We start from the raw sequence: 19,198 nt of genomic DNA, 5'->3' as shown, positions 1-19,198 counted from the left end.
CTCTGACCAGTTGGAATAATTATCATTGCAATTGCATGACGATCATTTAGAGTGGTAAATGAATCAAAGATATATATAAACAATACTTTATATTTACGTTTATTTAACATAACCAATGGCTATTAAATGTATAGTCGAACTATAAATTTTATCCATTTTATTCATGTGTGTTCATCAATGAACACAAGGCCAAACAAATAAATTATAACAAAACAATAGACAGAAATATTATGTAAATTTAATAATTCAAAACATCCAAAAGTACTTTCAAAAAATATGTTCTAATATTGTAAATGAACACCAACTAATATATACGGACGAAAACAAAGGACCAAAGTTTTAAATTATCAACACTAGAAAATCATGTTCGCATACTTTAACTCAAATGATATAAATTTTTTGTATCGATCCGTACATTTAATATCGACTTATGACGGGTTTAATGAACATTTCTTTAATGTATAATGAACCGTAATTTATTATTACTGAACATTTCGTTAGTTTAAAATCCAGTGACGCCGATGATGACCATGACAATGACGAATAATGTAGGTTATTGATGTAATTTGATTTTAATGAAATTTTGAAACTTAAAATTCAAATAAATAAAAAAAAGACTATTATAGATTATGAATTTGCAATGAAGATGTATCTCTTGTAAGTTCATATATAAACCAAGTCAACACATGAAAATTTGGGAACTTCACATAATATTCTTATTTTTTATAAGAAAGGTAAAAGGTAATGGATGGAAACTTACTAGTCCTAGGTAATAACTAGTATCTAAAACGCATATCGCATAGACTTATACTCATTGCTTATCATTCTAACACATGAATCACAAGATATATTTTATACTTTTTTCATTTGCCTTTGATAATGTTTGAACATGTAACTTGCAGACTTTAATTGTGGATCCATGTAGTCACATGGTAATGGTACTACTTGATTTATGATCAATTAGGCTGAACGGAGGGTCGCTACCACTCAATAATGATCCGGCAAATTTCACCTCCAAGTCGTTCAAGGTAATTAATGTACAACATCAATTAACAAACTAGAATAATAATTCATTGGTCCAATGACAAAATCTAGGTTTTTATCTGTCTAGTTACTTGGTTAAGGGTTCGATCTGCGACAAACGTAAAATCGTCTTTCAGTTAATTCTTCAATAGTTGGGAGTTTAGTTGAATTTTGTCTTGAGATACCTATCCAGTTTCAAGTGGGATGTAGTATCACACGATTTAGACAACCGACAATCCATGTTGTTTAAACTCTCATTATGTTATGATAGAAGGTGTTGCCTTAATCGAAGACTATGTCATTCACAAAATAAAAATAAAAAACTAAGATAAGGATGTAATATATTAATAACATATATTGTATTTCATATAGAAGCAAAAGAAACAGGAAAAGGTCAATTAATAGGTAGCAAAAGTTGTTAGTTGGAAGCATTGTGGAATTACATTAATCAGGTTTGATGGAAAACCAACTACTTATTTTCCAACTGTCGCACGTCTTTCATCCATGACTATATTGTCAACCTATACCTTAATTCTTCTGGTACAAGTTGAGGGTCAAGTATGTATAGTCTTAAATCTATATGGACTGATAAACTAACTATTGGACCCATAGAAAGAAAGCAGCAGGGGAAGATACATGATTACTATCGCGTGGTTTCCTTCCTCTAAAGATTACTCTATCCCCCTCAACTCTTAAAAACTAAGCTACCAGATTTTTCATTTGTTTCTTTTTCTTTTCAAGTTTTTCACATTTATATTTTGTTAATTAAGTTACATATAGTTTTATTATAAACTAGAAAATTTTGGACCCTGCGTTGCGGAGTCTCAATTTCTTTGTTGAAACGGTTCGTTATTTTAGTATATATGCCGTGAATTTTCGACAGCTTAATAGAAAAATTTTTGTCATTAATATGTTTGTATAAAAGTATGCAAGAAAACAAAACGTAACCCGTAGTGGAAATCTGAACGGGATGTGATATGACAAAAATATTAATATATTAATTCAGATATCAGGTGGATGCGATATAGCAAAATGCAAGTAGTGGTACGGGGTGTATCACAATAAGGTTGAATGACAATTAGAAAGTGTGAAAAAAACAAAACTAAAAAAGAAAAAGACGTGACAAAATCAAAACAGGATGCAATGTGGCAAAATCCAAACTATAGGAAACGTGCGATGTGTCACTTTATAGCCGATGCGACGTGTCAAGTTTTAATAAGTATGGTGACTATTGATAACCATGCCAAAAAAAAAACGAAAGAAAAAACTCAAAATGGGATCCGTAATGTCAGAATCTAAATAGTGATGCGGGGTGTAAGATGAACCAATAAAAGAGATCATATAAGCAAAAAAAAGGTATCAAAAGACCAAGAAAAACCAAAAGATAAATAACCTTAACGAAAATAGAAATAACAAAGGAAAAATTAAATATTGTGTAAAAGTTTCCAATATATTAATTCATAACACAAAAGCCAAAAAACTATGATGAACACCAAGAGAAAACCCCAAACGGGATCCAAAATGAAAAAATCTAAATAGTGATGAGGGGTATACGATGGACCAATAGAAAGAAAACACAAAAGCAAAAAAACTATGTAATAAACCAACAAAAACCAAAAGAAAAATAACCTTAACGGGATCCGATATAGCAAAATCTAAAAAAAACGCGGGGTATAGGTGGACCAATAGAAAGAAAACACAAAAGCAAAAAAAACTATGTAAGAAACCAAGAAAAACCAAACAAAAAATAACCTTAACGGAATCCGATATGACAAAATCTGGAGAAAACGCGGGATACGGGCGAGACCAATAAAATAGCGCCACGTGGCACGTGGCATTGTTCATAAGCCTCGCCATTAATGATATAGTAATATCCTAAAAAAAAAATTAATAATATAATGTTACTGACTTATTGTTAATAACAAGTAACTATAATATCTATTACGAATTAGATCTATACCCGGTCGTTGACCAAGTTCAAAATTATATATACGAAGTGAATATCATCATCAATCCTAATTAAAATTCATCTTACAAAAGAAATTGAGATAATAGAGAATTAGATACATTTTAAATAAACATATTAATAAGCAAAATTATAACATATTAGATGTATGTAATGATTTTGAATATTGAGTGGGATTCTCTCATGTTTAATAAATTTGTATATAATTTCTAAATTTCCTTATTTATAAAACTTTGACTTTGACTTTGTATTTTAATGGTTTAGATTGATTTTTGTAATATTTTCAATGGTCTAAATGAAAACTTAAAATGTTTTTTTTTCTTGGCTATGGTAGCCATTAATATATATAATATCTTAAACTTGAACTACCTCTTTTTTTTAAAACGTGTATATTGACATAATATACGTGTCAATTGTAATCCATTAATTTTCAATTCTAATTTGTTTGTTGATTATCGTAACAAAATTATCTTTTCGACATGTTATAAGAAATTAGTTTAATTTTTTTTATCATCATGATATCAATCTGTTGTTTATATTTATAGTTTATAATGAAATATATCAGTACATTATTTACATTCTTTCTTTAATTTTTCTTTTTTCCTCCATCCTTATCGTTTAATACTTATTTCATTAGCGAATTTACCCTGGTTCAATCCGGGCATTTTAATTAAAATTATAAAGCTATAAAATATGCATGTAATTTTTGTTATTAATCTATATAATTATTAAAACAGTAGGAATCCGAATGATTCTAGAGGTTCTACAACTCAAACATATTTTATAATATTGCCACATGGACTATAACTTATGTGGCATCCCCATATTTTTTACAATACTTTATCTTATATATTTATATTAGAATTAGAATTAGAATTAGAAAATTAAAATTAGATTAGAATATTAGAATAAAATAAAAGTACATATGATTATATAAAAATAAAGATAAATACAATATATAGAAAAGAAAACAATATCATACAAATTAAAGTAAATATGTTGAAAAAGTTGTTCGACATTATTAGTTTTTTTTGTTGCAAATATCAAACAAAATATTGAAACTAAAAAATACAAAAATTTAAAATAGTATAAAATTCTATATAAATCTTGGATCAAAATTAACAATCTAATTTAATTAAATTTTACAATATAGGAAACGACTGCTCATCAATCATCATAGGTATGGACCAAAATTATCGTCCGAAATTTTGGAAATGATATGAAAAACAACTCCAATGTTTTCCTAACCGTAACTTATATAAATTAAAAAACTTTTTAATTGTTTCATGTTATGGAGTTAGAATAAGCATGCACAAGTGAGTCGGTATTTTAGAATGAGTACGTCGATTTCAAGGTAATCAATTCTTTAAATTAACGTAATGTGTAGACCCGTTTATAATCCATTTTTTTAATGATTTAAATTTGTTGTAATACTATGATCTTTCTTTTTATTACATATGTTGTGTGACAAGTTATCTATAAATTTTCTCCATGTTGTATATGTCTCATCAAAAACAAAAAAGTGATTTTGCAACTATTAGATGATGTATTATCCACATCACATAACATATCTCCACAAAGTATGATATTTTTTTCTTATTTTGTTTAGGTATTTGTTTTTGTTTTTTTTTTTTGACAAGTAATTTAGTAAATTTAGATGGCTATAATAATTTGGGAATTGACCACAAATTATAACATAGTCAACTTTAACAAAATTAATCTATACAATTATTTTTTTTACTCATGTATTTAAATAATTATTTTAACTACCGCACATCGTGCGGGTAAAATACCTATTATCTTATAAATCGATATAGAGATGATGAATATATATATAAAAAAAATTTGTTTGTAATAAAAGATTATGAACTTTAAATAAGTATTTAGTGAGCTATTTTTTAATTAAAGATATTTTAAATTATTTATGACATCATAATTAAAATAAAGACCTTTTAAGAAAAATTGCAGACTTGTCACATCACAATTTTTTTAAAAATACTTTTGAAAGACAATTGTCTTTTATTTAGTATAGAGAAGAGATTAGTTTCATTTTTTATTTTTTTTTGAATGACATTCTATTCTAATCCTACTACTAAATTACACGTATGTTTGAAAATCAGGACTCTCGAAAACCCCCCAATTAATCCACCCCCACAAATATGAAAAGTGAGACTCGAACCCAGGTAGATCCTTCCAAAGTCAAAGACCTTTCTTAGTTATAGTTGATTCAATTAAACATGTAACTCTTGTAGAAATAATATATTTTAAGAATTTGTTGTTTACTCATGGTCAATCATATATCTCCCTTTTAAGAGTTGGAATAAAAATAAGAAAGACTTGAAGCTTTTGGTATTGGACAAAAAGTGTGATCTTTACCAATTTTACAGCAAACATAGTTTTCTATGAAGCATTAGTAAATTTGTAATTTTTATAATTACCTTAATAATTTTGTTAAAAGTTTATTTCTTTTTTGTTTAAAAGTTTCTTTAATAATAAAGTCATTCTCATTCATCCTTTTTTTTTTTTTTTTTTTGAGTTATTCTTATTTTGATGTTCTATAAAGTTTTATGTGAAAATATATTGTCAATTATCATATTTGTAATCATATATTTTAGTCGTAAAACTATGGGTTTAATGTTTAATCTAGTACTATCTCTTATATTAATAAAACAAAATTGTTTTCAAAAACTATTTTTAGAAAAAGAATGACATGGCAAACCCTCATATTTTGCTAACACAATATTTAAATAAATATGACATCATAATCTTTGTATTTTTATTTTCTTATTGTTTTTTTTTTTTTTTACCTTAAACATGTTTAATTTCTTTAGCTATCTTAAACTTTCATCCATTTTTCTATCCTCATAAAAATAATTTTTAAAACATATATACAATGATAAATGAATAGTAATCAACATTAACATTAAACCTTTTACGGGTTTTTTTCAAAAAAATTGAACTTTTCAACTTTTTTCTTTTAATATTGTTCTAATATTGATCTGAACGGAAAATAGAACCGATTTAACTTCAAAAACCCGGGTTGAACCCGGGTTTAATTAGCTAGTAGAAACATAATAATAAGAATGCATTGGCATGGGATATTGATGCGGACGCGATCCTATGGAATACCTTACTAGGTCACACGTATAAGAATATAAGATTCCCAAGCATGCTCCTCGCTCCAATTATTATTACTACTCGTATTAATATTAATGTTAATCACGTTAAAGTTGTATTAGTGACTTTAGAATATGATATGAGACTTATTTATTTATTTAATTAAAAATGTGGATCATTTACTCGCAACAAGATATAATTATTTTTAATCATGTCCGCATTAGAGAACTCTTCACATTCAATACCTAGTATAATAAAATAATACTAATGTGCTCCAACTAACATCAATAAAAAAAACTTTTATCAATCAAAATACTAGCGATTGGCTAGTTGTACAAAAGTTTGAGAACAGAGGAATACAAACAGGAGTTACAAATAGGAAGATTAGAAATTAAATAGTACACCATTTAAGACATTCGATTCTTGATTTCGGGGATCTATTCGATAACAAGAGGAAGCTAAGTACTTTAAGTTGTTTGGCTAAGGGACGACCTTTTGTTCTTTGGCTGCATATGTGAATTATGTCAATGATTCATATTGAAATGATGAGACATCCAGATTTTACTCTCGAGACAAATATTCAATTCTCATCTTGGCTTTCGTGAGTTTTTTTTTTTTTTTTGAAGAATAGAAGTTAAGGTAAGCTTAGGCTATGTACTACAAGTATTCACGACCTTATGGAATCATGTTTCTCTAGCGGACTACTAAATAGTCAAGCTTTATTTATTTAACGTTCCAAAGAAAAAGAGATATGTGAAATACAAGTCTTGCCTTTTTTTTTTTACTTGTATGATTGTATCTCATCAATTTATAATTTGCAAGGAACGCCGGACAATTAGGTCTTACTCGTGTCAGGGGTTCGATCTTTTACTTGTCCTTCGTTTAGAATTGATGTTGGGTCTCCTCTGACAGTGTTTTCAGCTTTAGAGTTTGTTGGCCGTTCAAGAAGATAATAATAATAGTAATAATACACGAGACCGAGCTTATCGTTACATATACTCGACATAAATGAAACTCTCTTCAGAGAGAGTAACCGAACCAGTCGACCTTTGAAACTTCAAATCTTCATAGATGTCTTATAGCTTCATCCTCTCAAATTAACCGTCATCCCATTTTTACACTTTTACCACTAACAGACTCTCAAGGTAATAAAGATAAAATTAATCTCCGTATTAATATTTTTGCAATAGCTTATGATGATTAGGTTGATTTAACAACATTTTGATTTTATGTTTACCAGTTTATACATATTTATTAAATATCACTACAATATTCATTCTATAATAAAATCGAATTGTCCATCCAACAGGTCTATTTCTTTATCCTGATTTCAGACCCAAATGAGAATTAGAATATAACTTTAAATGGGACCATTTTTACACTAATAATGGAATAAAATCACGTTACTTATATAAGAAGCGAGAGTAAAGGGGGAAAAAAGTTGTAAAATGGTCCAAGGATGTAGAAGAACAGAAATAAGCACATTATGTGGTTTGGGCCTTTTAGATCAGTGGGCCAATCCATATACGGATCTCTGACCAGTAAGTTTGGTTGGACCACTTCATAATCCATATTATATTAAAGGCTTTTAATTTGGCATGAGAGTCTCATCATTACCTCTCAAAAACAATGTTTACCTTAAAAGTAAAATTGGCTTTAATGATTTTAATAAAAAGATATATGATATGTATAGATTGTCTTTTCTAGTACCATTATCACTTATAAACCTTTTATAGATATAATTGTATGCGTATAATCATATAAGCATTATTGTTATTTATATAGATATAATTATATATTTGATTTGACACTATGTTTTAAGTAGGCTACAATCGAGCAGAGTTTTAGTTGTGCTCGATAAAATTTGAGTAGGATTGAGCTTAACACCCTGGTCAAATTTGCATGAAAAGCCGCGGGGAATCATTAGTATTAAGTATTAGCCCAGCTAGATGAAATTTGAGTAGGATTAAACTCTTTTCGACAAGCTCAATAATAGGCGTAAACTTATTTTTAAAATAGCCATAGATTAAAAGCATATGTTATAACTCTAAAAATAACATCATTTCAAATTTTTAACACTAACATTCTTAAACTCAATTTTAATATATACAAAATCATAAAAGGTAGAGTAACTAAACCTCAAATATCTCAAATTCTTTAGTAAAATGGCTTATACTATGAATCATGAGCTTCAAAAGCTCGATAACATACAAAGCTCGATAACCACTCGAGCTGAGCCATTAAGAGCTCGAGCTCGACTCGTTAAATATTTTGGGCTTGAATTTAGGGCTTGGGAAGAGGCTGAAGCTCGATAATAGCTAAATCCAGATGTAACCGAGTCGAGCTTTTATCTAGTAACTCGACTCAATAATAACACCACTCCGTCAAGCTCAGCTCGAGCTAAAACCTCTCAGTTAGAAAAACATGACCACAAACACCACCTGGATGGTGTTTGTTATTAATCATTAATATTTAAAATGTTGTCTCATAAGTATTTTTTTTCTTGGGCTTATATAAAATAAAGGGTACCCAAAGTTAAAAAAGTTAAAGAATCCCATTATTACCAAGAAGAAAAGAATTGTGATTGTTTGGGCTTCTGATACATATTTTGGTGTGGGCTCTGTTTGGGGTCGGGTCAGGAGGTGGAGGGTTGACTTATAGAAAGTATAAATTCCCGCTCTGAGAGGCTTTTGCCGGTACCTTTGTACTTAGGAAGTTGTAACTGCCATAAATATGATGATCAAGACTTAAAACGACATATACATATACATACATCATATATATTCGTCCGTAGTTGGATTTATAAATCAAGGTTGACCAGGTCAAGAATACCCACCATTACAGAAAGGTATCACTTTATTCTATGATCCCCAATCTTCCTTCAATCTCTATTTCCTGATTCTGTATGAATTTTTTTTAATGCTTATTTGTGATAATGATGATGATATTGTTATTATATATATGTATATATATAAGACTAATTACTGATATTTGATCTTTATATCAATAGCTTCGAACCCTTTCGCATTCCCATGTTAGACATTGTAATTGATTTTGGGGCTGTTGCTAAAAGCTAATTTGGTGCATTAAAGCTTGTACTTTGGTTGGTTTATTATAATATAACCTACCATCTTTTATGCATGTAATGACAGACCTTGTTATTATCAATTTCCTAATTTATATCATAGCCCAATGTTGAGGAAGTCCCCCTAAGGGCTTGAATTTGGGGAGACCCAGGTTCAAGTCTTAAAAGGTAAAGTTTTCCCATAATATGTTGTTCTGCTTTTGGGCGGACTATTAGCGGGTTTTTTCCTTGATTAGGTATTGGGTGAGGGAGCTCTCTAGTGTGGACAGAGAGCGGACCCGGTTAAAACAACATAGTCTAGAACCTCTGTTGTGATATTCGATCTGCAATCAGAAAAGAAAACAAAACTAAATTGTTCCTTTTTTTCAATAAAAAATAAAAAAATGGAGTATTTTGGTAGCATTAAATTTGAGTTTCAAATAAATCTGTTTGAATTAAAATAACAGTGAATATTTTATGGTTGTCTTAATCAAAAGATTGTAATATGTGATTGGTTTTGTTATATGATTATTGTAATTATGAAATTAGGGTTAGGGTTATTTTTTTTTGTTTCTGTGTATATGTATGAGTGCTGATTGTGTTATTATGTACAGGAATTTGTTCACTCTTTTCAAATTCTCTGAATAATGGGCCTTATTAGTTTATGTAAGTTACATCAAATAAAAATAAGTAAAGTGCAGAAAGATAGATTGGGTGTCAATGGAGAATGTACTGGTAATCCTCATAGAGAATAGGAATTTCGTCATAATAATGTTGACTTGACTAAACATTCTAGTTTGTTTAACGTAGGGCCCACAAGACAAGAGTACCTGGAAACTGCTGTGGATGAGATGGTCTCGTTAATAAGTTTGACTTGTGATGCGAAGAAGTCGGTGTCAAAATCAGACGGTTACATGGAATATGTTAATGGTGAGATGGGCTCAAATGGGATGGATATTATTGATACGATTAATGTATCATCAGGAGTAGAGTGTTTGGAAAAAAGCTACGGTGAGATGGGCACGAGTGGAAGCACATGCCTTGATGCCAAGACTGTGTTGAAAGAAGAAGATTGTCTAAGTATTGATGTACACAGACAAAATATATGTAAAGAGGAAGATTGCGTAAGTATAGATGTTGAAGATAAAAGTAAAGAAACTTTAGTCAACAGTTTAAATCTTCATCGAGATGGGGTACAACCAGGATTTGTTAATGGTGAAATGGGCTCAAATGGGACATATAATGTTGATGTGGTGAACGTATTAGAAGGAGTAGAGCAAATGGAAAAAGGCAAGTGTGAGATCGGATTAAGTGGAAGTATAAGCCTTGATGCGAAATCCGTGTCAAAAGAAGAAGATTACAGAACTATTGCTGATGGTGGACATTGTGAAGGTGGCACTGCAAGTATTGATGCGAATGGGGAAGCATCAAAAAAGAAAAAGAGTAAGAAAAAAAAGAAGAAACAGAATGTGGGTATTATGTTGAATCCCCATGACGGTATTGACGATTATGAAATGGCCAGGTTTCTTTTTGAAAATCTGAGCATGGGAAATGAGGAAATCCTTGGCGATCAGAATCATTTGAAAGATTTCTTCAACATGCAGCCCATAAGAACTCATGTCAGCACATCAAAGAAAAGGCTTCTCATTCTTGATGTAAATGGTTTACTCGCGGATATCATTGACCCCCCTCCAAAGAATTGCAAAGCAGATATAAATATTTTAAGACGCGCAAGTAAGATTTGTTCCACATGTGCTATTTGATGCTATGAAAACAGAACTCACTAGTCAATTTTAATGCAGTATTCAAGAGACCTTACTTGGATGGTTTCTTAGAATTTTGTTTCGAGAGATTTGACGTTGCAATTTGGTCTTCAAGAACCAGGTATTACTAAATCTGTGTATATTACTCTTGAGTTCATCTTTAAATATGTAGTAAGTACTACTTGATTCTCATGAAATTATGCATAGGAAAATTTTAAACCGTGTGGTTGATTATTTGTTGGGGGATTTCAAGAAGAGGCTGTTATTTCTTTGGGTAAGTGTTGTTTTAGTTTTTCTTTCTTTCAGTTCAGTCCACCTATTATACTTTTGAACCTTCATTGAGAAGAAGAGGTTGTTGATAGGAGTTAATAAGGTCTTATTAACTTATCTACCTTAATTTATTTTAAAGATTATCTGGTTCATACTTAATCCTCGTTCTTGTTAATTGTGTTACTTCTCATGGAACTGGGAAAGGAATGATTTATTTTTCTGTTTTTTTTCCAGGACGTATCACATTGTACCAATTCAAGTGCCAGGAGCCTTGAAAATAAATATAAGTGCATAGTCTTCAAGGAGTTGCGGAAGGTATGGGAAGAAAGTGATCCGGTTGATTCTGATTATGTATATTATAATGAATCAAACACATTATTGTTGGATGATTCTCCATATAAAGCGCTGCTAAATCCGGTATGCCTTTTCCCTTCTCTTGTACAAAACCTTTATTCACATAGCATGTATTGATTGAGTTTTTCATTATGCCGAATATCATAACAGAAGCACTCTGGAATCTTTCCCTCATCTTACAGCTACAAAGATATAAATGATAACTCTTTAGGTAACTAACTCACTTATTGGGCTCATCGTTGTTTCCACTAATTATTTTATTTTTATGATGATGCTATGATCCTGCCATTAGGCATACACACTGCTAATTACTTGAAATTGTAAGCATTCGATTAGTGGTAAGTTGATAGAGATGTCTAGAAAACTTGCATCTGTTGGTTAGGACTTCCATTTTGCAGTAAACTCATTCACTTACGTTCTTCATAGAGAGTTGTGTGACTAAATGATGGTATAATTTGGCAAAATATGTCTTACAAATAGTGTGGTGCCGATTTTGTTTGATATCGGTGCACTATATTATAACGTAAAAGTTATATCGGTGCACTATATTACAAATATGAAATTGGTTGTCATTACTGGATTCTATTGTTCTTTGGTTGCATAGTTTACTTTCTTCAAGCTTGCCCAGGGCCCCCATCTACCAGCCCAAGCGAATGAAATTTCCACAATCACATAAATGTTTATTACCTATATAATAGGGAACAAATATTTGAGTTTTAGTCGAGGTGGCAACTTTGACCCGTTTTAGTATAAATGGGTCGGTTTGGATTGTATTTTGATTCCAGACATGTGAGACGGGTCAAATAATGTGTTTATAGCTTAAAAGGGACCATATGAAATGTGTCAAACAGATCTAAAGCTATCTAAAGTCTATTCTTAATACATGAAATCTCAACAATCCTTTTATTTAAAGATGTAGATTAATAGTTTTAGAATATTGTTTTTCTAATCATAATTAACACATTAATGGAAAAGAATGGAGCAGATGGTGTTTATGGGCCAAACCAAGCCAGACAGGCCCATTTCTACATGTACTAAAAAAAACTTATTTGACCCGTTACCCAACCCATGGACTTTCCATATCTAGGGTAAATAAACAGATCTGTGTATTCTCTTTGTGTAGAGGATGGTTTGAAATATTACTCCTTGCAGGTCCTGATGGCGATCTGCGAGTGTATCTAGAAGGCGTGACTGCTGCTGAGAATGTAAAAATGTACGTAGAAGAACACCCATTTGGTCAACATGCCATAGATGAAACAAACCCGGACTGGTCTTTTTACGCGGAAGCTCTCAAGGATGTATCTTAGTATATTTCATCTTTAAGGACCAAAATTTTATAGAACTAGCTTTTACCGTTTTGCTTGTCATCTTTTTTCCTTTGACATGTTTAACGGAAGCATAAGAATACAACAGATCAGAACACACGTCAATACTAGATAAACCTGGCAAGATAGGACTGACTTAATGGCTTCCATCATCAACCATATCAGCTGATTGGGAGGCGTAACAATAGAAGTACACAATCAGGTAATTTTGAATCTCACTTTTTCATAGTTTTCATGTGAAAGGAAGCACCCTGGACATAATACTGTTGTAGTCAATGACAATTATCGCCTTTTTTTATGCATGAAACATGCATATATTCGACCCTTCAGATTCACTAGTAGGGGTTTCATTTTGATTATAGTCAGGTTTGATATCAATCGCTAAAGTATTCTATGGTGGCTCTCGTTGATCTTACTTGATTGCTTATTTGAGTAGTTTCTATATCTCATGTGTAAAAGTGTTCAGATGTCATTTTGCAAAGTTACTTGGAAGTTATGATTCATTGTAGATTTGATAGCATTTAGATCATATGCCCAAAAGCTACAAAACCTGTACTAATTGAATGAATGCAGTTGTTTCAACCAATTCTGCCAGCTACATAATTAGGACCATTTATAGCTGAATATGAATGTCGTTACGACACATCAATAAGTAAAACGTACAAAATAGAATGTACAAAACATGAAATGATTTGACAATACAACCTGAGCTACCTCAAATCATATACTTGTGAAGCTACTTTCAGTTAAGTTATGATCCCTAGATACAAAAATGCAAACAGACAAAACCCTTTTCGAATAATAGCATACTATGTACACAATCTCATTCTATTTATATGAACAAAAAAAAGAAGTAGCACCGAGTTACATGCCTGATTGAGATGACAACATTATTAGACCATTGGTTGTATATGTTTGGTGGTAGATATGCCTGGTTTGTCATTTTGGTTTATGTTGGCATGTGTTGATGAATGTATCGACACTTGCTTCTTAACTGGAGTTCTGTTTTGCTCGTTTTATTTTGATCCCTTTATAAAATTTACTGCGGTAATCCTCTTGACCCAAAAAAATTAAAAAATAAAAACTTAGTTTCTTGCTATATATTATCGATAACGTGACATAAAGAAGGTTAGAGTTTAGTTATACAGAACGATAATACTTAACACACACGAACATTAGTTGTGTGTTTTGTATCATTAGTTGCTGAAATAGTATCAAAAGTCACCAAAATTGTAACCCTGCTTGCATCATTTTAAATCTTAAGAATACATTTTTCCAATACATAAAGATTTATATATATAATTCAAGAGAAGATGTTAATAGTGTTGTGTGAACCAGACCGACTTGATCCAGACTCAAGGCTACTTATCTTGTCTCGAACACATTCTTTTCACAGAACTTGCCTCGCCTGTGCGCCTTTAGTACAAACTACAATTTAAACTATACAGCAAAATCCTTATAAGGAAGAGATAGGAAAAAGGAATATAGACTTTGGGTTCGGTTATGATTAGTGTAAGTGCGTAACCAAGTACAAGGATCTGTTGAACAAGAAAGGTCCGGTTAAGATCTAGCCAACATATTTCTTATTGAGGTTTTGTTAGGTCTGGGCCTGGCTATAGTTTGGGGACCTGATATGATTCCAATAATGGGGACAAAAAAATGGTCCTGTTGCAAGATACTAATAGCTGCAAGTAATTCTGCTTAAAAGTCGTTTTATCGAAGTAATAATAAATATGTTAAGCTTAAGCTTAGTTAATGAATGCTTTAAAAACTGGCTATAAATTGTTTGGAATATTAGGGTCAAAATATATGGCACAATTCAAGGCATTGGGTTAAGGTTGAAACTTTTTTTTTTTTTAACGGTAAATTACTAAGTTTGTGTTTAGATGCATGTTTTTTTATATACCCAACTCTAATTCTAGAGAAAACCCATTTTTCGAAAAACCCCAATCTCCATTTTTTTGGTTTAGCCCGAACCTGATATGATTCTTCTTTTGATATGACTTTCGAGCTTGATATATGTGGAGGGTCAAAGATATGCTTTTTGATTCGACAAGCCTGAACTTGAGAGCACAAATAGCTTTGATAATATCCTGAAAACAAACAAACTAGACTTTAGATCAACACACACAAAAAATTGTCAACAAGGATGTACATATCTACACATTTATACAGACTTAAAGCATCAAAGTTTATGTTATTATATATCCAATTGTGGTACCGGTGTTAGGGTTCCCCTTTTCTTTCTTTTTTAGCTCATAAGTTCGAGTCAGACCGAGCTTGAGCTCAAATTACTTGATAAAAATTTGACTCGTTTTGGCACTATCAAAAACAAGATAATATCCAAACTAGGAGTACACAACTCAACAAAATATGCAAAATACGCCATATGTTTTGTTCTTCTTTCATCCCTTTAAACCTACTTCGTCTATTCATTTCTCTAACGGGTCGTTTGATTCAAAAATTTCATAAAAATTTGATGGAAACGAATTTGGATTTCCTATCTTCTCATGTTAGATCAACACAGGACATTTCAAATTCATTTTTATTAAATACTATTAGAATATATGAACCAAACAGCCTCTAATTGTCTCAAGTTTACGAAGCAAAAGTCGCTTTGGTGGGTTTTCAAGACTAGGATCCTTTGTAGAGTACGAAAGTGATTGTAGCGGTTCTAAGAAAGCCAACACGTTGATGCTATCGTCTCAGACAATGCGGGTATACAATTTATGAAGTAGAATTGACAATGCATTCATAGTTGTCTCATATCATATGCATTCATTCATAGTCGTCTCAAATCAATGAATCATAAGCATGTCGATTATAGGTGAGCCGTTATCGTCAAAATGTTTGAACATACATTATTATTTGCAACTTTATGAACATACAACTTTAGCTATAATGCTCATTGGTAAGGGAAAAAGTGAACTTGAATGCATTGTCAATGATCACTCTGTCATGTATCTTACAACTTAATGAGCAAATAAGTGAAGTTGAGGTGTAATCTGGTAAAAACAAAAAGGGGTTTTCTGATTTTGATTTTCAAAGGATACTTAATAAAAATTAAAATATTTAGTGGTATTAAACTTATTTTATTTACCAAAAAATATGAAAAATAAAAGATACACCATAAAGCCAATCCACTAATGGTCGATCCCTCGCCTGATCCACCACTGTTTATATAAATTTTGTATTTTTAGTTCTTGAACGTGTTTTTAGGAATTTTTAATTGTATTACAAATATTAAAAGTTATGAAAACTTTTAAGAAACAACACTGCAAAAATTTCTTTTCCACATTGATTGGTTATGGTTATTTATTATGAACTAGATCATTATCCCGCTTAATACGCGGATGAACATATATAACTGATAACATTTTAATGTTTTACAATACTATAGATGTATAACTATAAATGGAAGATAATGATAAATCAATTTTTAAAAAATCTAAAAATCAACTTAATCATTTGATGATGATACTTTAAAGAGTACAACATACAACATTGAGATAAGTTAAACCTACATGTATTAAATTTACTAGATTAAACCTGTACGTTGTGCGGGACTGACTGAGAACGTAAACTAAATTAACTGATAATTACATTATTATTCATAGTTTATGATAATATAAAAAATAATTAATTTACAACTGATACAAATAATAAAGTTATAATCTATAAATATATAATATATATTTATCAAATATGTTAAAGCATGACTAATGAAACGTAAATATTTATAAATCATGAATTCTTTTTCTATGATCTATATATATTAAATATAATATAAAAAACAATTTCATTTAAAACAATGATCATTATTTTTTTATAATTATTTTAGAACGACACAATGATAATTATCATTGAATTAATAATAAGACGCAGTATAAAACATATATAAACATTTTTATGCTCATATATTATCAAAATACGGAATCTTAGTTAGATGAAAATAAGTTACGAATATAGATTTAAATATCAAAAATATATGTTTGAAATTGATAAAATAAATATCTAATTTAACATTGATAATATAATCGGTTAGTAAACTATTATGTGTAATTATCAATATAATCTAGTTTTATATTATATTAAAGTATATTATATTCCATGAATAAAGATAATTAAATACAAAGGAAAATAGAAAGAGATAAGTTACAAAGATCGAGAATATGTTATTAATGTCTTTTAGTTAGTTTAATATTCAATGAATATCTACCGTAGTTTGCAAAATATAAACAAATATTAAGTTAGATTAAATGGTTTGTGCATAATATTAAAAGTTAGAGGTCATGAGTTCTAATATTGTATTTTGCTTTTTATTTTCTATTTAAGATTAATTATAAAAAAAAGTCCACATAGGCAAATGATGACGTGGCAAATGAAGTACCACATAAGCATTAAAAAATATAAATCTAAATGTCAATATATCTAAAAAAAATATTAAAATTATTAGAGAATGACACCTAAGAAAAAAGCTTAGTTGGCACAAAAAGAGAAGTGACACCTAAGGAAAAACATATCATCTCTTAGTTATATAGAGAGATAACTGGAAATGAACCCAGCCAACATGAGGCGCTCAACTTTTGCAAATCAAAACAAAAATAATACCTGAGGTTTGTTCAAAACTACACTGGTCATACCTACAATTTAAAAATTACGCGAGCCATACCCATCATTGTCAAAAACTTACATTGACCATACATATCACGGACGGCCGTCAATTTGGCCGTTAAGTCAAGTCACATGCTGTGCATGTGAGGTATCAAAACCGTAATTTCATGTATACTTCAGGTATCATTTGTGTAATTCTTCCTAATAAAAATTATTAAGATATTTATATTTATATTTCATTTATTAAAGTGGGTAGATATTCTATATTAAGATTCACACACACGCATATATATATATATATATATATATATATAAAAGAAAACCTATTTCAAAATAAAAATTATAAAAACTATAAAAGGATGTCATTATACGATACAAGTTTAGGCTTAGAAATTCTAAGATTAGACTAACGATTAACCCTAGAACTTTAAACACAAAATACTACAAATTGCTAATTTTGAGATATATTCTAAAACCATAACGAGTATTCGATATTGCTTTACACCTCTAATCTGATTAGGGGGATGTCAACAAACCCTACGAAAAAATTATATTATTTTTTAAAATTATATTTTTTTAAATAGGTTTTTATTAAAAAGAATAAATCATAAATTAATAATATATATATATATATAAGTGAAAATTTTAGTGGTTTGATGATTCTCATCCTTGTTATATTTACTATACACATATAACAAAATAATAATGACATGTTTAATAATAAATGCATTCTTGAATCAACTATTTTTCTCGATATACTTTTTATTATAAAAGTTATTGTTTCATAATAAATGTCATATCTACCCAACTTAATAAATGAAGTATATATAAAACTCTAAAATTCTTAATAATTATTTTTATGGTGAATTACAAGGATAATACCTGAAGTATGCACAAAATTACAGTTTTGATACCTCACATGCATGACACGTGACTTGACTTAACGGTCAAATAGACAACCGTCAGTGATAGGGATGATTTTTTCAGATTTTGATGAAAATGTGCAAAAATCACATATTTATACCATAAATAAGCTCTACCAAGGATTGCCAAGCATTTGATACTAAGTTTCCTCAAATATATATCTATATATATATATATATATATATAACACTCCAGTTAGAACACTTTTAGAATAAAAACGATGAGAACACTTAAAACCATCATTTTGATGCATTAAAAGTCCATAAAACTAACATAATGCATAACTAATTATCATTATTTAAGTGTTTAACAACACATTGATCCGTCAAAATCGAAAAATCACGTTTTTTATTGGATGGATCATTTTGAAGAATATGCATCCAAGATGGATGTACAAAACAAAAAACATGATTTTCTTGATTTTGACATGCAAATGTGTTATTAAACACTTAAATAACGATAATTAGTTATACACTATGTTAGTTTTATGGACTTTTAATGCATTAAAATGTAGTTTTTAAGTGTTCTTATTTGTTCTTATTTTAATTTAGTTCTCATTTGATGATCACCCTATATATATAAATAAATAAATAAATAAATAAATTTCCATGTTTCTTTTGGTTATATTAATCAATCGTTATGATAGATAATATCTATACTATATATATATATAGGGGTGAAATATTTTGAGACCACCTCTTATTTTAGGACCAACTAGGACCATTGATTTTTGTACACCATCATCATCTACTACGATATACAAGACTTTTTTGTAAAA

General features: G+C 29.8%; 1 protein-coding gene across 1 annotated transcript; it reads left to right on the top strand.

Annotated features, from left to right (window-relative positions):
• Positions 1–9,848: 9,848 nt before the first annotated feature.
• LOC122579716 lies at positions 9,849–13,217 on the top strand. Its single transcript, XM_043751939.1, has 7 exons — positions 9,849–9,905; positions 9,981–10,904; positions 10,973–11,054; positions 11,141–11,207; positions 11,438–11,620; positions 11,708–11,768; positions 12,710–13,217. The coding sequence occupies exons 2-7, from the start codon at positions 10,022–10,024 to the stop codon at positions 12,862–12,864; spliced, it is 1,431 nt and encodes a 476-aa protein (XP_043607874.1). The 5' UTR covers positions 9,849–9,905; positions 9,981–10,021; the 3' UTR covers positions 12,865–13,217.
• Positions 13,218–19,198: the final 5,981 nt, after the last annotated feature.

This window comes from Erigeron canadensis, chromosome 8, assembly GCF_010389155.1.
Source record: "Erigeron canadensis isolate Cc75 chromosome 8, C_canadensis_v1, whole genome shotgun sequence".
In the NCBI taxonomy this organism is placed as follows: Eukaryota; Viridiplantae; Streptophyta; class Magnoliopsida; order Asterales; family Asteraceae; genus Erigeron; species Erigeron canadensis.
Note: the sequence above shows the minus strand (reverse complement) of the source record. Positions and strands in the feature narration are given on the sequence as shown.

Excerpts from the sequence above, each read along its gene's own strand:
- LOC122579716 (XM_043751939.1), top strand. The coding sequence starts at position 10,022 with ATGGTCTCGTTAATAAGTTTGACTTGTGATGCGAAGAAGTCGGTGTCA. Across the intron at positions 11,055-11,140 it reads ATTTGGTCTTCAAGAACCAG|GAAAATTTTAAACCGTGTGG; the intron begins GTATTACTAAAT and ends AATTATGCATAG. Across the intron at positions 11,621-11,707 it reads ATAAAGCGCTGCTAAATCCG|AAGCACTCTGGAATCTTTCC; the intron begins GTATGCCTTTTC and ends ATATCATAACAG.